This window comes from Pseudophryne corroboree, chromosome 7 (genome assembly GCF_028390025.1).
Source record: "Pseudophryne corroboree isolate aPseCor3 chromosome 7, aPseCor3.hap2, whole genome shotgun sequence".
NCBI classification, from domain to species: domain Eukaryota; kingdom Metazoa; phylum Chordata; class Amphibia; order Anura; family Myobatrachidae; genus Pseudophryne; species Pseudophryne corroboree.
Window position 1 is genome coordinate 206,713,166 of NC_086450.1, and position 13,471 is coordinate 206,726,636.

The 13,471-nt window shown below is 48.9% G+C and overlaps 1 protein-coding gene across 3 annotated transcripts in view; it reads right to left on the minus strand.

Moving 5' to 3' along the window:
* LOC134943527 (uncharacterized) overlaps positions 1–13,471 on the minus strand; it is a 160,904-nt gene that overhangs the window by 137,501 nt on the left and 9,932 nt on the right. For all 3 annotated transcript variants that reach the window (XM_063932321.1, XM_063932320.1, XM_063932322.1), the window contains exon 2: positions 5,808–5,879. In XM_063932321.1, coding sequence (XP_063788391.1) covers positions 5,808–5,879 — 72 coding nt within the window. The remainder of the gene's footprint in view (positions 1–5,807; positions 5,880–13,471) is intronic.

Here is a 13,471-nt window from a genome sequence, read left to right on the forward strand (position 1 = left end):
CAGCCGCCCAAGATGAGCCCACCTTCCTTGTGGAGTGGGCTTTTACAGTTTTAGGCTGTGGCAGGCCTGCCACAGAATGTGCAAGTTGAATTGTGTTACAAATCCAACGAGCAATCGACTGCTTAGAAGCAGGTGCGCCCAACTTGTTGGGTGCATACAATATAAACAGCGAGTCAGATTTTCTGACTCCAGCCGTCCTTGCAATGTATATTTTTAAGGCTCTGACAACGTCCAACAACTTGGAGTCCTCCAAGTCGCTAGTGGCCGCAGGCACCACAATAGGTTGGTTCAGATGAAATGCTGATACCACTTTAGGGAGAAAATGCGGACGAGTCCGCAGTTCTGCCCTATCCGAATGGAAGATTAGATAAGGACTTTTATAAGATAAAGCCGCCAATTCAGATACTCTCCTGGCAGAGGCCAGGGCTAGTAACATAGTCACTTTCAATGTGAGATATTTCAAATCCACCTTTTTCAATGGTTCAAACCAATGGGATTTGAGGAAATCTAAAACTACATTTAGATCCCACGGTGCCACCGGAGGCACCACAGGAGGCTGTATATGCAGTACTCCCTTGACAAAAGTCTGGACCTCAGGGACAGAGGCCAATTCTTTTTGGAAGAATATTGACAGGGCCGAAATTTGAACCTTAATGGATCCCAATTTGAGACCCATAGATAATCCTGATTGCAGGAAATGTAGGAAACGACCCAGTTGGAATTCCTCCGTCGGAACCCTCCGATCCTCGCACCACGCTACATATTTTCGCCAAATGCGGTGATAATGTTTCACGGTGACTTCCTTCCGTGCCTTAATCAAGGTAGGAATGACTTCTTCTGGAATGCCTTTCCCTTTTAGGATCTGGCGTTCAACCGCCATGCCGTCAAACGCAGCCGCGGTAAGTCTTGAAAAAGACAGGGACCCTGCTGTAGCAGGTCCCTTCTCAGAGGTAGAGGCCACGGTTCGTCCGTGAGCATCTCTTGAAGTTCCGGATACCAAGTCCTTCTCGGCCAATCCGGAACCACTAGTATTGTTCTTACTCTTCTTTGCCGTATGATCTTCAATACCTTTGGTATGAGCGGCAGAGGAGGAAACACATACACTGACTGGTACACCCAAGGAGTTACCAGTGCGTCCACAGCTATTGCCTGTGGATCTCTTGACCTGGCGCAATATTTGTCCAGTTTCTTGTTGAGGCGAGACGCCATCATGTCTACAATTGGTCTTTCCCAACGGTCTATTAACATGTTGAAGACTTCTGGATGTAGACCCCACTCTCCCGGATGAAGATCGTGTCTGCTGAGGAAGTCTGCTTCCCAGTTGTCCACGCCCGGGATGAACACTGCTGACAGTGCTATCACGTGATTCTCCGCCCAGCGAAGAATCTTGGCAGCTTCTGCCATTGCACTCCTGCTTCTTGTGCCGCCCTGCCTGTTTACATGGGCGACCGCCGTGATGTTGTCCGACTGAATCAACACCGGCTTTCCTTGCAGGAGAAGTTCCGCCTGGCTTAGAGCATTGTAGATTGCTCTTAGTTCCAGAATGTTTATGTGAAGAGACTTTTCCAGACTCGTCCATACTCCCTGGAAGTTTCTTCCTTGTGTGACTGCTCCCCAGCCTCTCAGGCTGGCGTCCGTGGTCACCAGGATCCAATCCTGAATGCCGAATCTGCGGCCTTCTAATAGGTGAGCCTTCTGCAACCACCACAGAAGTGACACCCTTGTCTTTGGTGACAGGGTTATTCGCAGGTGCATCTGCAGATGCGACCCTGACCATTTGTCCAACAGATCCCTTTGGAATATTCTTGCATGGAATCTGCCGAATGGAATTGCTTCGTAAGAAGCCACCATTTTTCCCAGGACTCTTGTGCATTGATGTACTGACACTTTTCCTGGTTTTAGGAGGTTCCTGACCAGATCGGATAACTCCTTGGCTTTTTCCTCTGGAAGGAAAACCTTTTTCTGAACCGTGTCCAGAATCATTCCTAGGAACAGCAGACGAGTTGTCGGGATTAAATGGGATTTTGGAATATTCAGAATCCACCCGTGTTGTCTTAGCACCTCTTGAGATAGTGCTAAAGCTGTCTCCAGCTGTTCTCTGGACCTTGCCCTTATTAGGAGATCGTCCAAGTATGGGATAACTAATACGCCTTTTCTTCGAAGAAGAATCATCATCTCGGCCATTACCTTGGTAAAGACCCGAGGCGCCGTGGACAATCCGAACGGCAGCGTCTGAAACTGATAGTGACAGTTTTGAACAATGAACCTGAGGTACCCCTGGTGTGCGGGGTAAATCGGAACGTGTAGATACGCATCCTTGATGTCCAAGGATACCATAAAGTCCCCTTCTTCCAGGTTCGCTATCACTGCTCTGAGTGACTCCATCTTGAACTTGAACTTTTTTATGTAGAGGTTCAAGGACTTCAGATTTAGAATAGGCCTTACCGAGCCATCCGGCTTCGGTACCACAAATAGAGTGGAATAATACCCCTTTCCTTGTTGTAATAGGGGTACTTTGACTATCACCTGCTGAGCGTACAGCTTGTGAATGGCTTCCAACACCCTCTCCCTTTCGGAAGAGACGGTTGGTAAGGCAGACTTCAGGAAACGATGAGGAGGATCCGTCTCTAATTCCAACCTGTACCCCTGAGATATTATCTGCAGGATCCAGGGGTCTACCTGCGAGTGAGCCCACTGCGCGCTGTAATTTTTGAGACGGCCCCCCACTGTCCCCGAGTCCGCTTGAGAGGCCCCAGCGTCATGCTGAGGTTTTTGCAGGAGCCGGGGAGGGCTTCTGTTCCTGGGAAGGAGCTGCCTGTTGGTGTCTCTTCCCTCTTCCTCTGCCTCGTGGCAGGTACGACAAGCCCTTTGCTCTCTTATTTTTGTAGGAGCGAAAAGGCTGCGGTTGAAAGGTCGGTGCCTTTCTCTGTTGGGGAGTGACTTGAGGTAAAAAAGTGGATTTCCCGGCAGTAGCCGTGGCCACCAAGTCTGATAGACCAACTCCAAATAACTCCTCCCCTTTATACGGCAAAACCTCCATGTGACGTTTTGAATCCGCATCGCCTGTCCACTGTCGTGTCCATAAGGCTCTTCTGGCTGAAATGGACATAGCACTCACCCGAGATGCCAGTGTGCAAATATCCCTCTGTGCATCACGCATATAGATAAATGCATCCTTTATTTGTTCTAACGACAGTAAAACATTGTCCCTATCTAGGGTATCAATATTTTCAATCAGGGATTCTGACCAAACTACTCCAGCACTGCACATCCAGGCAGTTGCTATAGCTGGTCGTAGTATAACACCTGCATGTGTGTATATATTCTTTTGAATAACTTCCATCTTTCTATCTGATGGATCCTTAAGTGCGGCCGTCTCAGGAGAGGGTAACGCCACTTGTTTGGATAAGCGTGTGAGCGCCTTGTCCACCTTAGGGGGTGTTTCCCAGCGCGCCCTAACCTCTGGCGGGAAAGGGTATAATGCCAATAACTTTTTTGAAATTATCAACTTTTTATCAGGAGCAACCCACGCTTCATCACACACGTCATTTAATTCTTCTGATTCAGGAAAAACTGTTTGTAGTTTTTTCACACCATACATAATACCCTGTTTTACGGTATCTGTAGTATCAGCTAAATGTAACGTCTCCTTCATTGCCAAAATCATATAACGTGTGGCCCTACTGGAAAATACGTTTGAATTTCTACCGTCGTCACTGGAATCAGTGCCCGTGTCTGGGTCTGTGTCGACCGACTGAGGCAAAGGGCGTTTTACAGCCCCTGACGGTGTTTGAGGCGCCTGGACAGGCATTAATTGATTGTCCGGCCGCCTCATGTCCTCAACTGACTGTTTAAGGGAAGATAAACCATCACGTAATTCCACAAATAAAGGCATCCATTCTGGTGTCGACCCCCTGGGGGGTGACATCTGCATATTTGGCAATTGCTCCGCCTCCACACCAATATCGTCCTCATACATGTCGACACCACGTACCGACACACACCGCAAACTCACAGGGAATGCTCTAATGAAGACAGGACCCACTAGCCCTTTTGGGGAGACAGAGGGAGAGTCTGCCAGCACACACCACAAAGCGCTATATATACAAGGGATATCCTTATATTAAGTGCTCCCTTATAGCTGCTTTAATATATATATATATAGCCATTAATGTGCCCCCCCTCTCTGTTTTACCCTGTTTCTGTAGTGCAGTGCAGGGGAGAGACCTGGGAGCCGTTCTGACCAGCGGAGCTGTGACAGAAAATGGCGCCGTGTGCTGAGGAGATAGGCCCCGCCCCTTTTTCGGCGGGTTCTTCTCCCGCTATTTTTCCAGTCAGGCAGGGGTTAAATATCTCCATATAGCCCCTATGGGCTATATGTGAGGTATTTTTAGCCTTGTATAAGGTTTATATTTGCCTCTCAGAGCGCCCCCCCCCAGCGCTCTGCACCCTCAGTGACTGCCCAGTGAAGTGTGCTGAGAGGAAAATGGCGCACAGCTGCAGTGCTGTGCGCTACCTTATGAAGACTGAGGAGTCTTCAGCCGCCGGTTTCCGGACCTCTTCACGCTTCAGCATCTGCAAGGGGGTCGGCGGCGCGGCTCCGGGACCGGACTCCACGGCTGGGCCTGTGTTCGATCCCTCTGGAGCTAATGGTGTCCAGTAGCCAAGCAGCAAATCCACTCTGCATGCAGGTGAGTTTACTACTTTCCCCCTAAGTCCCACGTTGCAGTGATCCTGTTGCCAGCAGGACTCACTGTAAAGAAAAAAACCTAAACTAAACTTTCTCTAAGCAGCTCTTTAGGAGAGCCACCTAGATTGCACCCTTCTCGTTCGGGCACAAAATCTAACTGGAGTCTGGAGGAGGGTCATAGGGGGAGGAGCCAGTGCACACCACCTGACCTAGTAAAGCTTTACTTTTTTGTGCCGTCTCCTGCGGAGCCGCTATTCCCCATGGTCCTTTCAGGAACCCCAGCATCCACTTAGGACGATAGAGAAATAGATTTTCTTCTGCAAAGTAAGCTGTGAATGGAAGTGACATTTCATATTACTCTCTTCCTGCACACAGGCATTGCTGTTGACAGCTCGTGGGCACGGGTCTCTTTAACTGGTATAGGTTATGTATCATGCATAGCGACAACCCTCTGTGCAGTATAAATATTACCCTTAGTTACGAAGCTTTGTTACAATGTGCACATACCACAGGTACACCCATGGCTGGAAGCTGCATGTAACATGTCATACCATGCTACATAAAATGCACAGGTGTTGTCAGTTACACACAAGTTTTCCCTTGGGAACACTGGCAGATATCCTGTCAGATAAATCTGGTACACACAACTGAGCAGGAGATGAATACTGATAACAAATTGATGCTCTGGCCCTTGTTAAAGGCACCTTAAACCGGTTCTACAACAGTGTGTAGATTTAAAGCACTCAAATGTTAAGTGGGGTACACACTAGAGAGATGTGTGCTGAGCGATCTATCACAGATCGCTCAGCACACAGCGCGATGTGTGCTGAGCGAGGGGGGGCACTCACTTCACACATCGCTGAAGTGAGCGACCCACTACATTGAGCCTGCATGCACGCCGCTATAGCTGGGGGGCATACACACGAAAGATCCGTGCTTAAAATCTAAGCAATCTAGTCAGATTGCTTAGATTTTAAGCAGGGATCTCTCCGTGTGTACCCCCCTTTACTCAGAAAGAGCTGCTTTGACAAAATGATTAATTTATTATTTAACTGTTTACAAGCGCAGTCCCTGGGCATATTACAAAATGACACGTGTCAACTGGTGTACGTCCAACCTCAAGCTCTGTCATACTGCAGGAAAAAAGATTTTCCTCATCTTCTGGTAGAAGCTGTTCTAATGTATCCATCTGAAATAAATAAATAAAATAAATGTATCAATCCTTCACTACAAACAAAAAGAGAAAAGAAAAAAATAAGAATTTACTTACCGATAATTCTATTTCTCGGAGTCCGTAGTGGATGCTGGGGTTCCTGAAAGGACCATGGGGAATAGCGGCTCCGCAGGAGACAGGGCACAAAAAGTAAAGCTTTATGATCAGGTGGTGTGTACTGGCTCCTCCCCCTATGACCCTCCTCCAAGCCTCAGTTAGGATACTGTGCCCGGACGAGCGTACACAATAAGGAAGGATTTATGAATCCCGGGTAAGACTCATACCAGCCACACCAATCACACCGTACAACCTGTGATCTAAACCCAGTTAACAGTATGATAACAGAGGAGCCTCTGAAAGATGGCTCCCTACAACAATAACCCGATTTAGGTAACAATAACTATGTACAATTATTGCAGATAATCCGCACTTGGGATGGGCGCCCAGCATCCACTACGGACTCCGAGAAATAGAATTATCGGTAAGTAAATTCTTATTTTCTCTATCGTCCTAGTGGATGCTGGGGTTCCTGAAAGGACCATGGGGATTATACCAAAGCTCCCAAACGGGCGGGAGAGTGCGGATGACTCTGCAGCACCGAATGAGAGAACTCCAGGTCCTCCTTAGCCAGGGTATCAAATTTGTAGAATTTTACAAACGTGTTCTCCCCCGACCACGTAGCCGCTCGGCAGAGTTGTAATGCCGAGACCCCTCGGGCAGCCGCCCAAGAAGAACCCACCTTCCTTGTGGAGTGGGCATTTACCGATTTTGGCTGTGGCAGGCCTGCCACAGAATGTGCAAGCTGAATCGTACTACAAATCCAGCGCGCAATAGTCTGCTTAGACGCAGGAGCGCCCAACTTGTTGGGAGCATATAGTATAAACAGTGAGTCAGATTTCCTGACTCCAGCTGTCCTTGAAATGTATATTTTTAAAGCTCTGACAACGTCCAACAACTTGGAGTCCTCCAAGTCGCTTGTAGCCGCAGGCACTACAATAGGCTGGTTCAGATGAAATGCTGACACCACCTTAGGGAGAAAATGCGGACGAGTCCGCAGTTCTGCCCTGTCCGAATGGAAAATCAGATATGGGCTTTTGTAAGATAAAGCTGCCAGTTCTGACACTCTCCTGGCCGAAGCCAGGGCTAGTAGCATGGTCACTTTCCATGGGAGATATTTCTTCTGGAAGAAAATCGACAGGGCCGAAATTTGAACCTTAATAGATCCCAATTTGAGACCCATAGACAATCCTGATTGCAGGAAATGTAGGAATCGACCCAGTTGAAATTCCTCCGTCGGAGCACTCCGATCCTCGCACCACGCAACATATTTTCGCCAAATGCGGTGATAATGTTGCGCGGTTACTTCCTTCCTGGCTTTAATCAAGGTAGGAATGACTTCTTCCGGAATGCCTTTTCCCTTTAGGATCCGGCGTTCAACCGCCATGCCGTCAAACGCAGCCGCGGTAAGTCTTGAAACAGACAGGGACCCTGCTGAAGCAGGTCCCTTCTCAGAGGTAGAGGCCACGGATCCTCCGTGATCATCTCTTGAAGTTCCGGGTACCAAGTCCTTCTTGGCCAATCCGGAGCCACTAGTATCGTTCTTACGCCTCTTTGCCGTATAATTCTCAATACTTTTGGTATGAGAGGCAGAGGAGGAAACACATACACCGACTGGTACACCCAAGGCGTTACCAGCGCGTCCACAGCTATTGCCTGCGGATCTCTTGACCTGGCGCAATACCTGTCCAGTTTTTTGTTGAGGCGAGACGCCATCATGTCCACCATTGGTCTTTCCCAACGGGTTACAAGCATGTGGAAAACTTCTGGATGAAGTCCCCACTCTCCCGGGTGAAGGTCGTGTCTGCTGAGGAAGTCTGCTTCCCAGTTGTCCACTCCCGGGATGAACACTGCTGACAGTGCTATCACATGATTCTCCGCCCAGCGAAGAATCCTTGCAGCTTCTGCCATTGCACTCCTGCTTCTTGTGCCGCCCTGTCTGTTTACATGGGCGACTGCCGTGATGTTGTCCGACTGGATCAACACCGGTTTTCCTTGAAGCAGAGGTTCTGCCTGGCTTAGAGCATTGTAGATTGCTCTTAGTTCCAGAATGTTTATGTGAAGAGACGTTTCCAGGCTCGACCACACGCCCTGGAAGTTTCTTCCTTGTGTGACTGCTCCCCAGCCTCTCAGGCTGGCGTCCGTGGTCACCAGGATCCAATCCTGTATGCCGAATCTGCGGCCCTCCAATAGATGAGCACTCTGCAACCACCACAGAAGAGATACCCTTGTCCTTGGAGACAGGGTTATCCGCTGGTGCATCTGAAGATGCGACCCTGACCATTTGTCCAGCAGATCCCTCTGGAAAACTCTTGCGTGGAATCTGCCGAATGGAATTGCTTCGTAAGAAGCCACCATTTTTCCCAGGACTCTTGTGCATTGATGTACAGACACCTTTCCTGGTTTTAGGAGGTTCCTGACAAGTTCGGATAACTCCTTGGCTTTTTCCTCCGGGAGAAAAACCTTTTTCTGAACCGTGTCCAGAATCATCCCTAAGAACAGCAGACGTGTTGTCGGAATTAACTGGGATTTTGGAATATTCAGAATCCACCCGTGCTGCTTTAGCACTTCTTGAGACAGTGCTAGTCCCATCTCTAGCTGTTCTCTGGACCTTGCCCTTATTAGGAGATCGTCCAAGTATGGGATAATTAATACGCCTTTTCTTCGAAGAAGAATCATCATCTCGGCCATTACCTTGGTAAAGACCCGAGGTGCCGTGGACAATCCAAACGGCAGCGTCTGAAACTGATAGTGACAGTTCTGTACGACGAACCTGAGGTACCCCTGGTGTGAGGGGTAAATTGGAACGTGGAGATACGCATCCTTGATGTCCAAGGATACCATAAAGTCCCCTTCTTCCAGGTTCGCTATCACCGCTCTGAGTGACTCCATCTTGAACTTGAACTTTTTTATGTACAGGTTCAAGGATTTCAGATTTAGAATAGGTCTTACCGAGCCATCCGGCTTCGGTACCACAAATAGAGTGGAATAATACCCCTTTCCTTGTTGTAAAAGGGGTACCTTGACTATCACCTGCTGAGAGTACAGCTTGTGAATGGCTTCCAAGACCGTCACCCTGTCGGAGGGGGACGTTGGTAAAGCAGACTTCAGGAAACGGCGAGGTGGAGACGTCTCTAGTTCCAACCTGTAACCCTGAGATATTATCTGCAGGATCCAGGGATCCACCTGCGAGTGAGCCCACTGCGCGCTGAAATTCTTGAGACGACCCCCCACCGCCCCCGAGTCCGCTTGAGAAGCCCCAGCGTCATGCTGAGGCTTTTGTAGAAGCGGGGGAGGGCTTCTGTTCCTGGGAAGGAGCTGCCTGTTGCAGTCTCTTCCCCCTTCCTCTGCCTCGTGGCAGATATGAATATCCCTTTGCTCTCTTGTTTTTAAAGGAACGAAAGGGCTGCGGCTGAAAAGTCGGTGTCTTTTTCTGTTGGGGAGTGACTTGAGGTAAAAAGGTGGATTTCCCGGCTGTAGCCGTGGCCACCAAATCCGATAGACCAACACCAAATAACTCCTCCCCTTTATACGGCAAAACTTCCATATGCCGTTTTGAGTCCGCATCACCTGACCACTGTCGCGTCCATAAACTTCTTCTGGCCGAAATGGACATAGCACTTACCCGTGATGCCAGTGTGCAAATATCCCTCTGTGCATCACGCATATAAAGAAACGCATCCTTTATTTGCTCTAAAGACAGTAAAACATTGTCCCTATCCAGGGTATCAATATTTTCAATCAGGGACTCTGACCAAGCTACCCCAGCACTGCACATCCAGGCTGTCGCTATAGCTGGTCGTAGTATAACACCTGTATGTGTGTATATACTTTTTTGGATATTTTCCATCCTCCTATCTGCTGGATCTTTAAGTGCGGCCGTCTCAGGAGAGGGTAACGCCACTTGTTTTGATAAGCGTGTGAGCGCCTTGTCCACCCTAGGAGGTGTTTCCCAGCGCGCCCTAACCTCTGGCGGGAAAGGGTATAAAGCTAATAACTTCTTTGAAATTAGCAGTTTTTTATCGGGGGCACCCACGCTTCATCACACACCTCATTTAATTCATCTGATTCAGGAAAAACTATAGGTAGTTTTTTCACACCCCACATAATACCCTGTTTTGTGGTACCTGTAGTATCAGCAATATGTAACGCCTCCTTCATTGCCAAAATCATATAACGTGTGGCCCTACTGGAAAATACGGTTGATTCGTCACCGTCGCCACTGGAATCAGTGCCTGTGTCTGGGTCCGTGTCGACCGACTGAGGTAACGGGCGTTTTACAGCCCCTGACGGTGTTTGAGGCGCCTGGACAGGTGCTGATTGATTGTCCGGCCGTCTCATGTCGTCAAACGACTGCTTTAGCGTGTTGACACTATCCCGTAATTCCATAAATAAAGCCATCCATTCTGGTGTCGACTCCCTAGGGGGTGACATCCCCATATTTGGCAATTGCTCCGCCTCCACACCAATATCGTCCTCATACATGTCGACACACACGTACCGACACAGCAGACACACAGGGAATGCTCTTAAAGAAGACAGGACCCCACTAGCCCTTTGGGGAGACAGAGGGAGAGTTTGCCAGCACACACCAAAAGCGCTATATATATGACAGGGATAGCCTTATAATAAGTGCTCCCTATATAGCTGCTTTAATATATATAATTTTGCCACAATTTTGCCCCCCCTCTCTTGTTTTACCCTGTTTCTGTAGTGCAGTGCAGGGGAGAGCCTGGGAGCCTTCCTGACCAGCGGAGCTGTGTGAGGAAAATGGCGCTGTGTGCTGAGGAGATAGGCCCCGCCCCTTTTTCGGCGGGCTCGTCTCCCGCTCTTTAACGGATTCTGGCAGGGGTTAAATATCTCCATATAGCCCCCGGAGGCTATATGTGAGGTATTTTATGCCAAAAAATAGGTTTACATTGCTTCCCAGGGCGCCCCCCCCCCCAGCGCCCTGCACCCTCAGTGACTGCCGTGTGAAGTGTGCTGAGAGCAATGGCGCACAGCTGCAGTGCTGTGCGCTACCTTAAGAAGACTGAGGAGTCTTCTGCCGCCGATTCTGGACCTTCTTCTCTTTTCAGCATCTGCAAGGGGGCCGGCGGCGAGGCTCCGGTGACCATCCAGGCTGTACCTGTGATCGTCCCTCTGGAGCTAATGTCCAGTAGCCAAAGAAGCCAATCCATCCTGCACGCAGGTGAGTTCACTTCTTCTCCCCTAAGTCCCTCGTTGCAGTGATCCTGTTGCCAGCAGGACTCACTGTAAAATAAAAAACCTAAGCTAAACTTTTCTAAGCAGCTCTTTAGGAGAGCCACCTAGATTGCACCCTTCTCGGACGGGCACAAAAACCTAACTGGGGCTTGGAGGAGGGTCATAGGGGGAGGAGCCAGTACACACCACCTGATCATAAAGCTTTACTTTTTGTGCCCTGTCTCCTGCGGAGCCGCTATTCCCCATGGTCCTTTCAGGAACCCCAGCATCCACTAGGACGATAGAGAAAAAACGTATATCATAGGTGAGGATATTTATTTGGTTGTCTAATGGTAGTCTGAAGTACACACAGCAGAACTTTATTTGGCTGTTCCTAACAGGTACATAAGGATACACTGTACATGCAGCTCCACTCCTCTGTGTTTACCAAGCTTGTTTTATTCATATTCAGGGGCAGATGTACTAATCCGTGATAAAGTGGAGAAAGTTAAAGTACCAGCCAATCAACTCCTAACTGCCATGTGGTTGTGTTAAAAAAAACAAAAAAAGATTTTACTTACCGATAAATCTATTTCTCGTAGTCCGTAGTGGATGCTGGGACTCCGTCAGGACCATGGGGATTAGCGGCTCCGCAGGAGACAGGGCACAAAAATAAAAGCTTTAGGACTAGGTGGTGTGCACTGGCTCCTCCCCCTATGACCCTCCTCCAAGCCTCAGTTAGGATACTGTGCCCGGACGAGCGTACACAATAAGGAAGGATTTTGAATCCCGGGTAAGACTCATACCAGCCACACCAATCACACCGTACAACTTGTGATCTGAACCCAGTTAACAGTATGACAAACGTAGGAGCCTCTGAACAGACGGCTCACAACAATAACAACCCGATTTTTTTGTAACAATAACTATGTATAAGTATTGCAGACAATCCGCACTTGGGATGGGCGCCCAGCATCCACTACGGACTACGAGAAATAGATTTATCGGTAAGTAAAATCTTATTTTCTCTGACGTCCTAGTGGATGCTGGGACTCCGTCAGGACCATGGGGATTATACCAAAGCTCCCAAACGGGCGGGAGAGTGCGGATGACTCTGCAGCACCGAATGAGAGAACTCCAGGTCCTCTTTAGCCAGGGTATCAAATTTGTAGAATTTTACAAACGTGTTCTCCCCCGACCACGTAGCTGCTCGGCAGAGTTGTAATGCCGAGACCCCTCGGGCAGCCGCCCAAGATGAGCCCACCTTCCTTGTGGAATGGGCCTTGATAGATTTAGGCTGTGGCAGGCCTACCACAGAATGTGCAAGTTGAATTGTGCTACAAATCCAACGAGCAATCGTCTGCTTAGAAGCAGGAGCACCCAGCTTGTTGGGTGCATACAGTATAAACAGCGAGTCAGATTTTCTGACTCCAGCCGTCCTTGAAATATATATTTTCAATGCCCTGACAACGTCCAGCAACTTGGAATCCTCCAAATCGCTAGTAGCCGCAGGCACCACAATAGGCTGGTTCAGGTGAAACGCTGAAACCACCTTAGGCAGAAACTGAGGACGCGTCCGCAGTTCTGCCCTGTCCGAATGGAAAATCAGATATGGGCTTTTATACGATAAAGCCGCCAATTCTGACACTCTCCTGGCTGAAGCCAGGGCCAGTAGCATGGTTACTTTCCATGTAAGATATTTCAAATCCGATTTGAGTGGCTCAAACCAATGGGATTTGAGAAAATCCAAAACTACATTAAGATCCCACGGAGCCACTGGGGGCACAACCGGGGGCTGTATATGTAGTACTCCTTTTACAAAAGTCTGGACTTCAGGAACTGAAGCCAATTCTTTCTGGAAGAAAATCGACAGGGCCGAAATTTGAACCTTAATGGACCCTAATTTGAGGCCCATAGACAATCCTGGTTGCAGGAAATGTAGGAATCGACCCAGTTGAAATTCCTCCGTCGGGGCCTTCCTGGCCTCACACCACGCAACATATTTTCTCCAAATGCGGTGATAATGTTGTGCAGTCACCTCCTTCCTGGCTTTTACCAGGGTAGGGATGACCTCTTCCGGAATGCCTTTTTCCCTTAGAATTCGGCGTTCAACCGCCATGCCGTCAAACGCAGCCGCGGTAAGTCTTGGAATAGACACGGTCCTTGCTGAAGCAGGTCCCGTCTTAGAGGTAGTGGCCACGGATCTTCCGTGAGCATCTCCTGAAGTTCCGGGTACCAAGTTCTTCTTGGCCAATCCGGAGCAACGAGTATCGTTCTTACTCCCCTTTGCCGTATAATTCTCAGTACTTTTGGTATGAGAGGCAGAG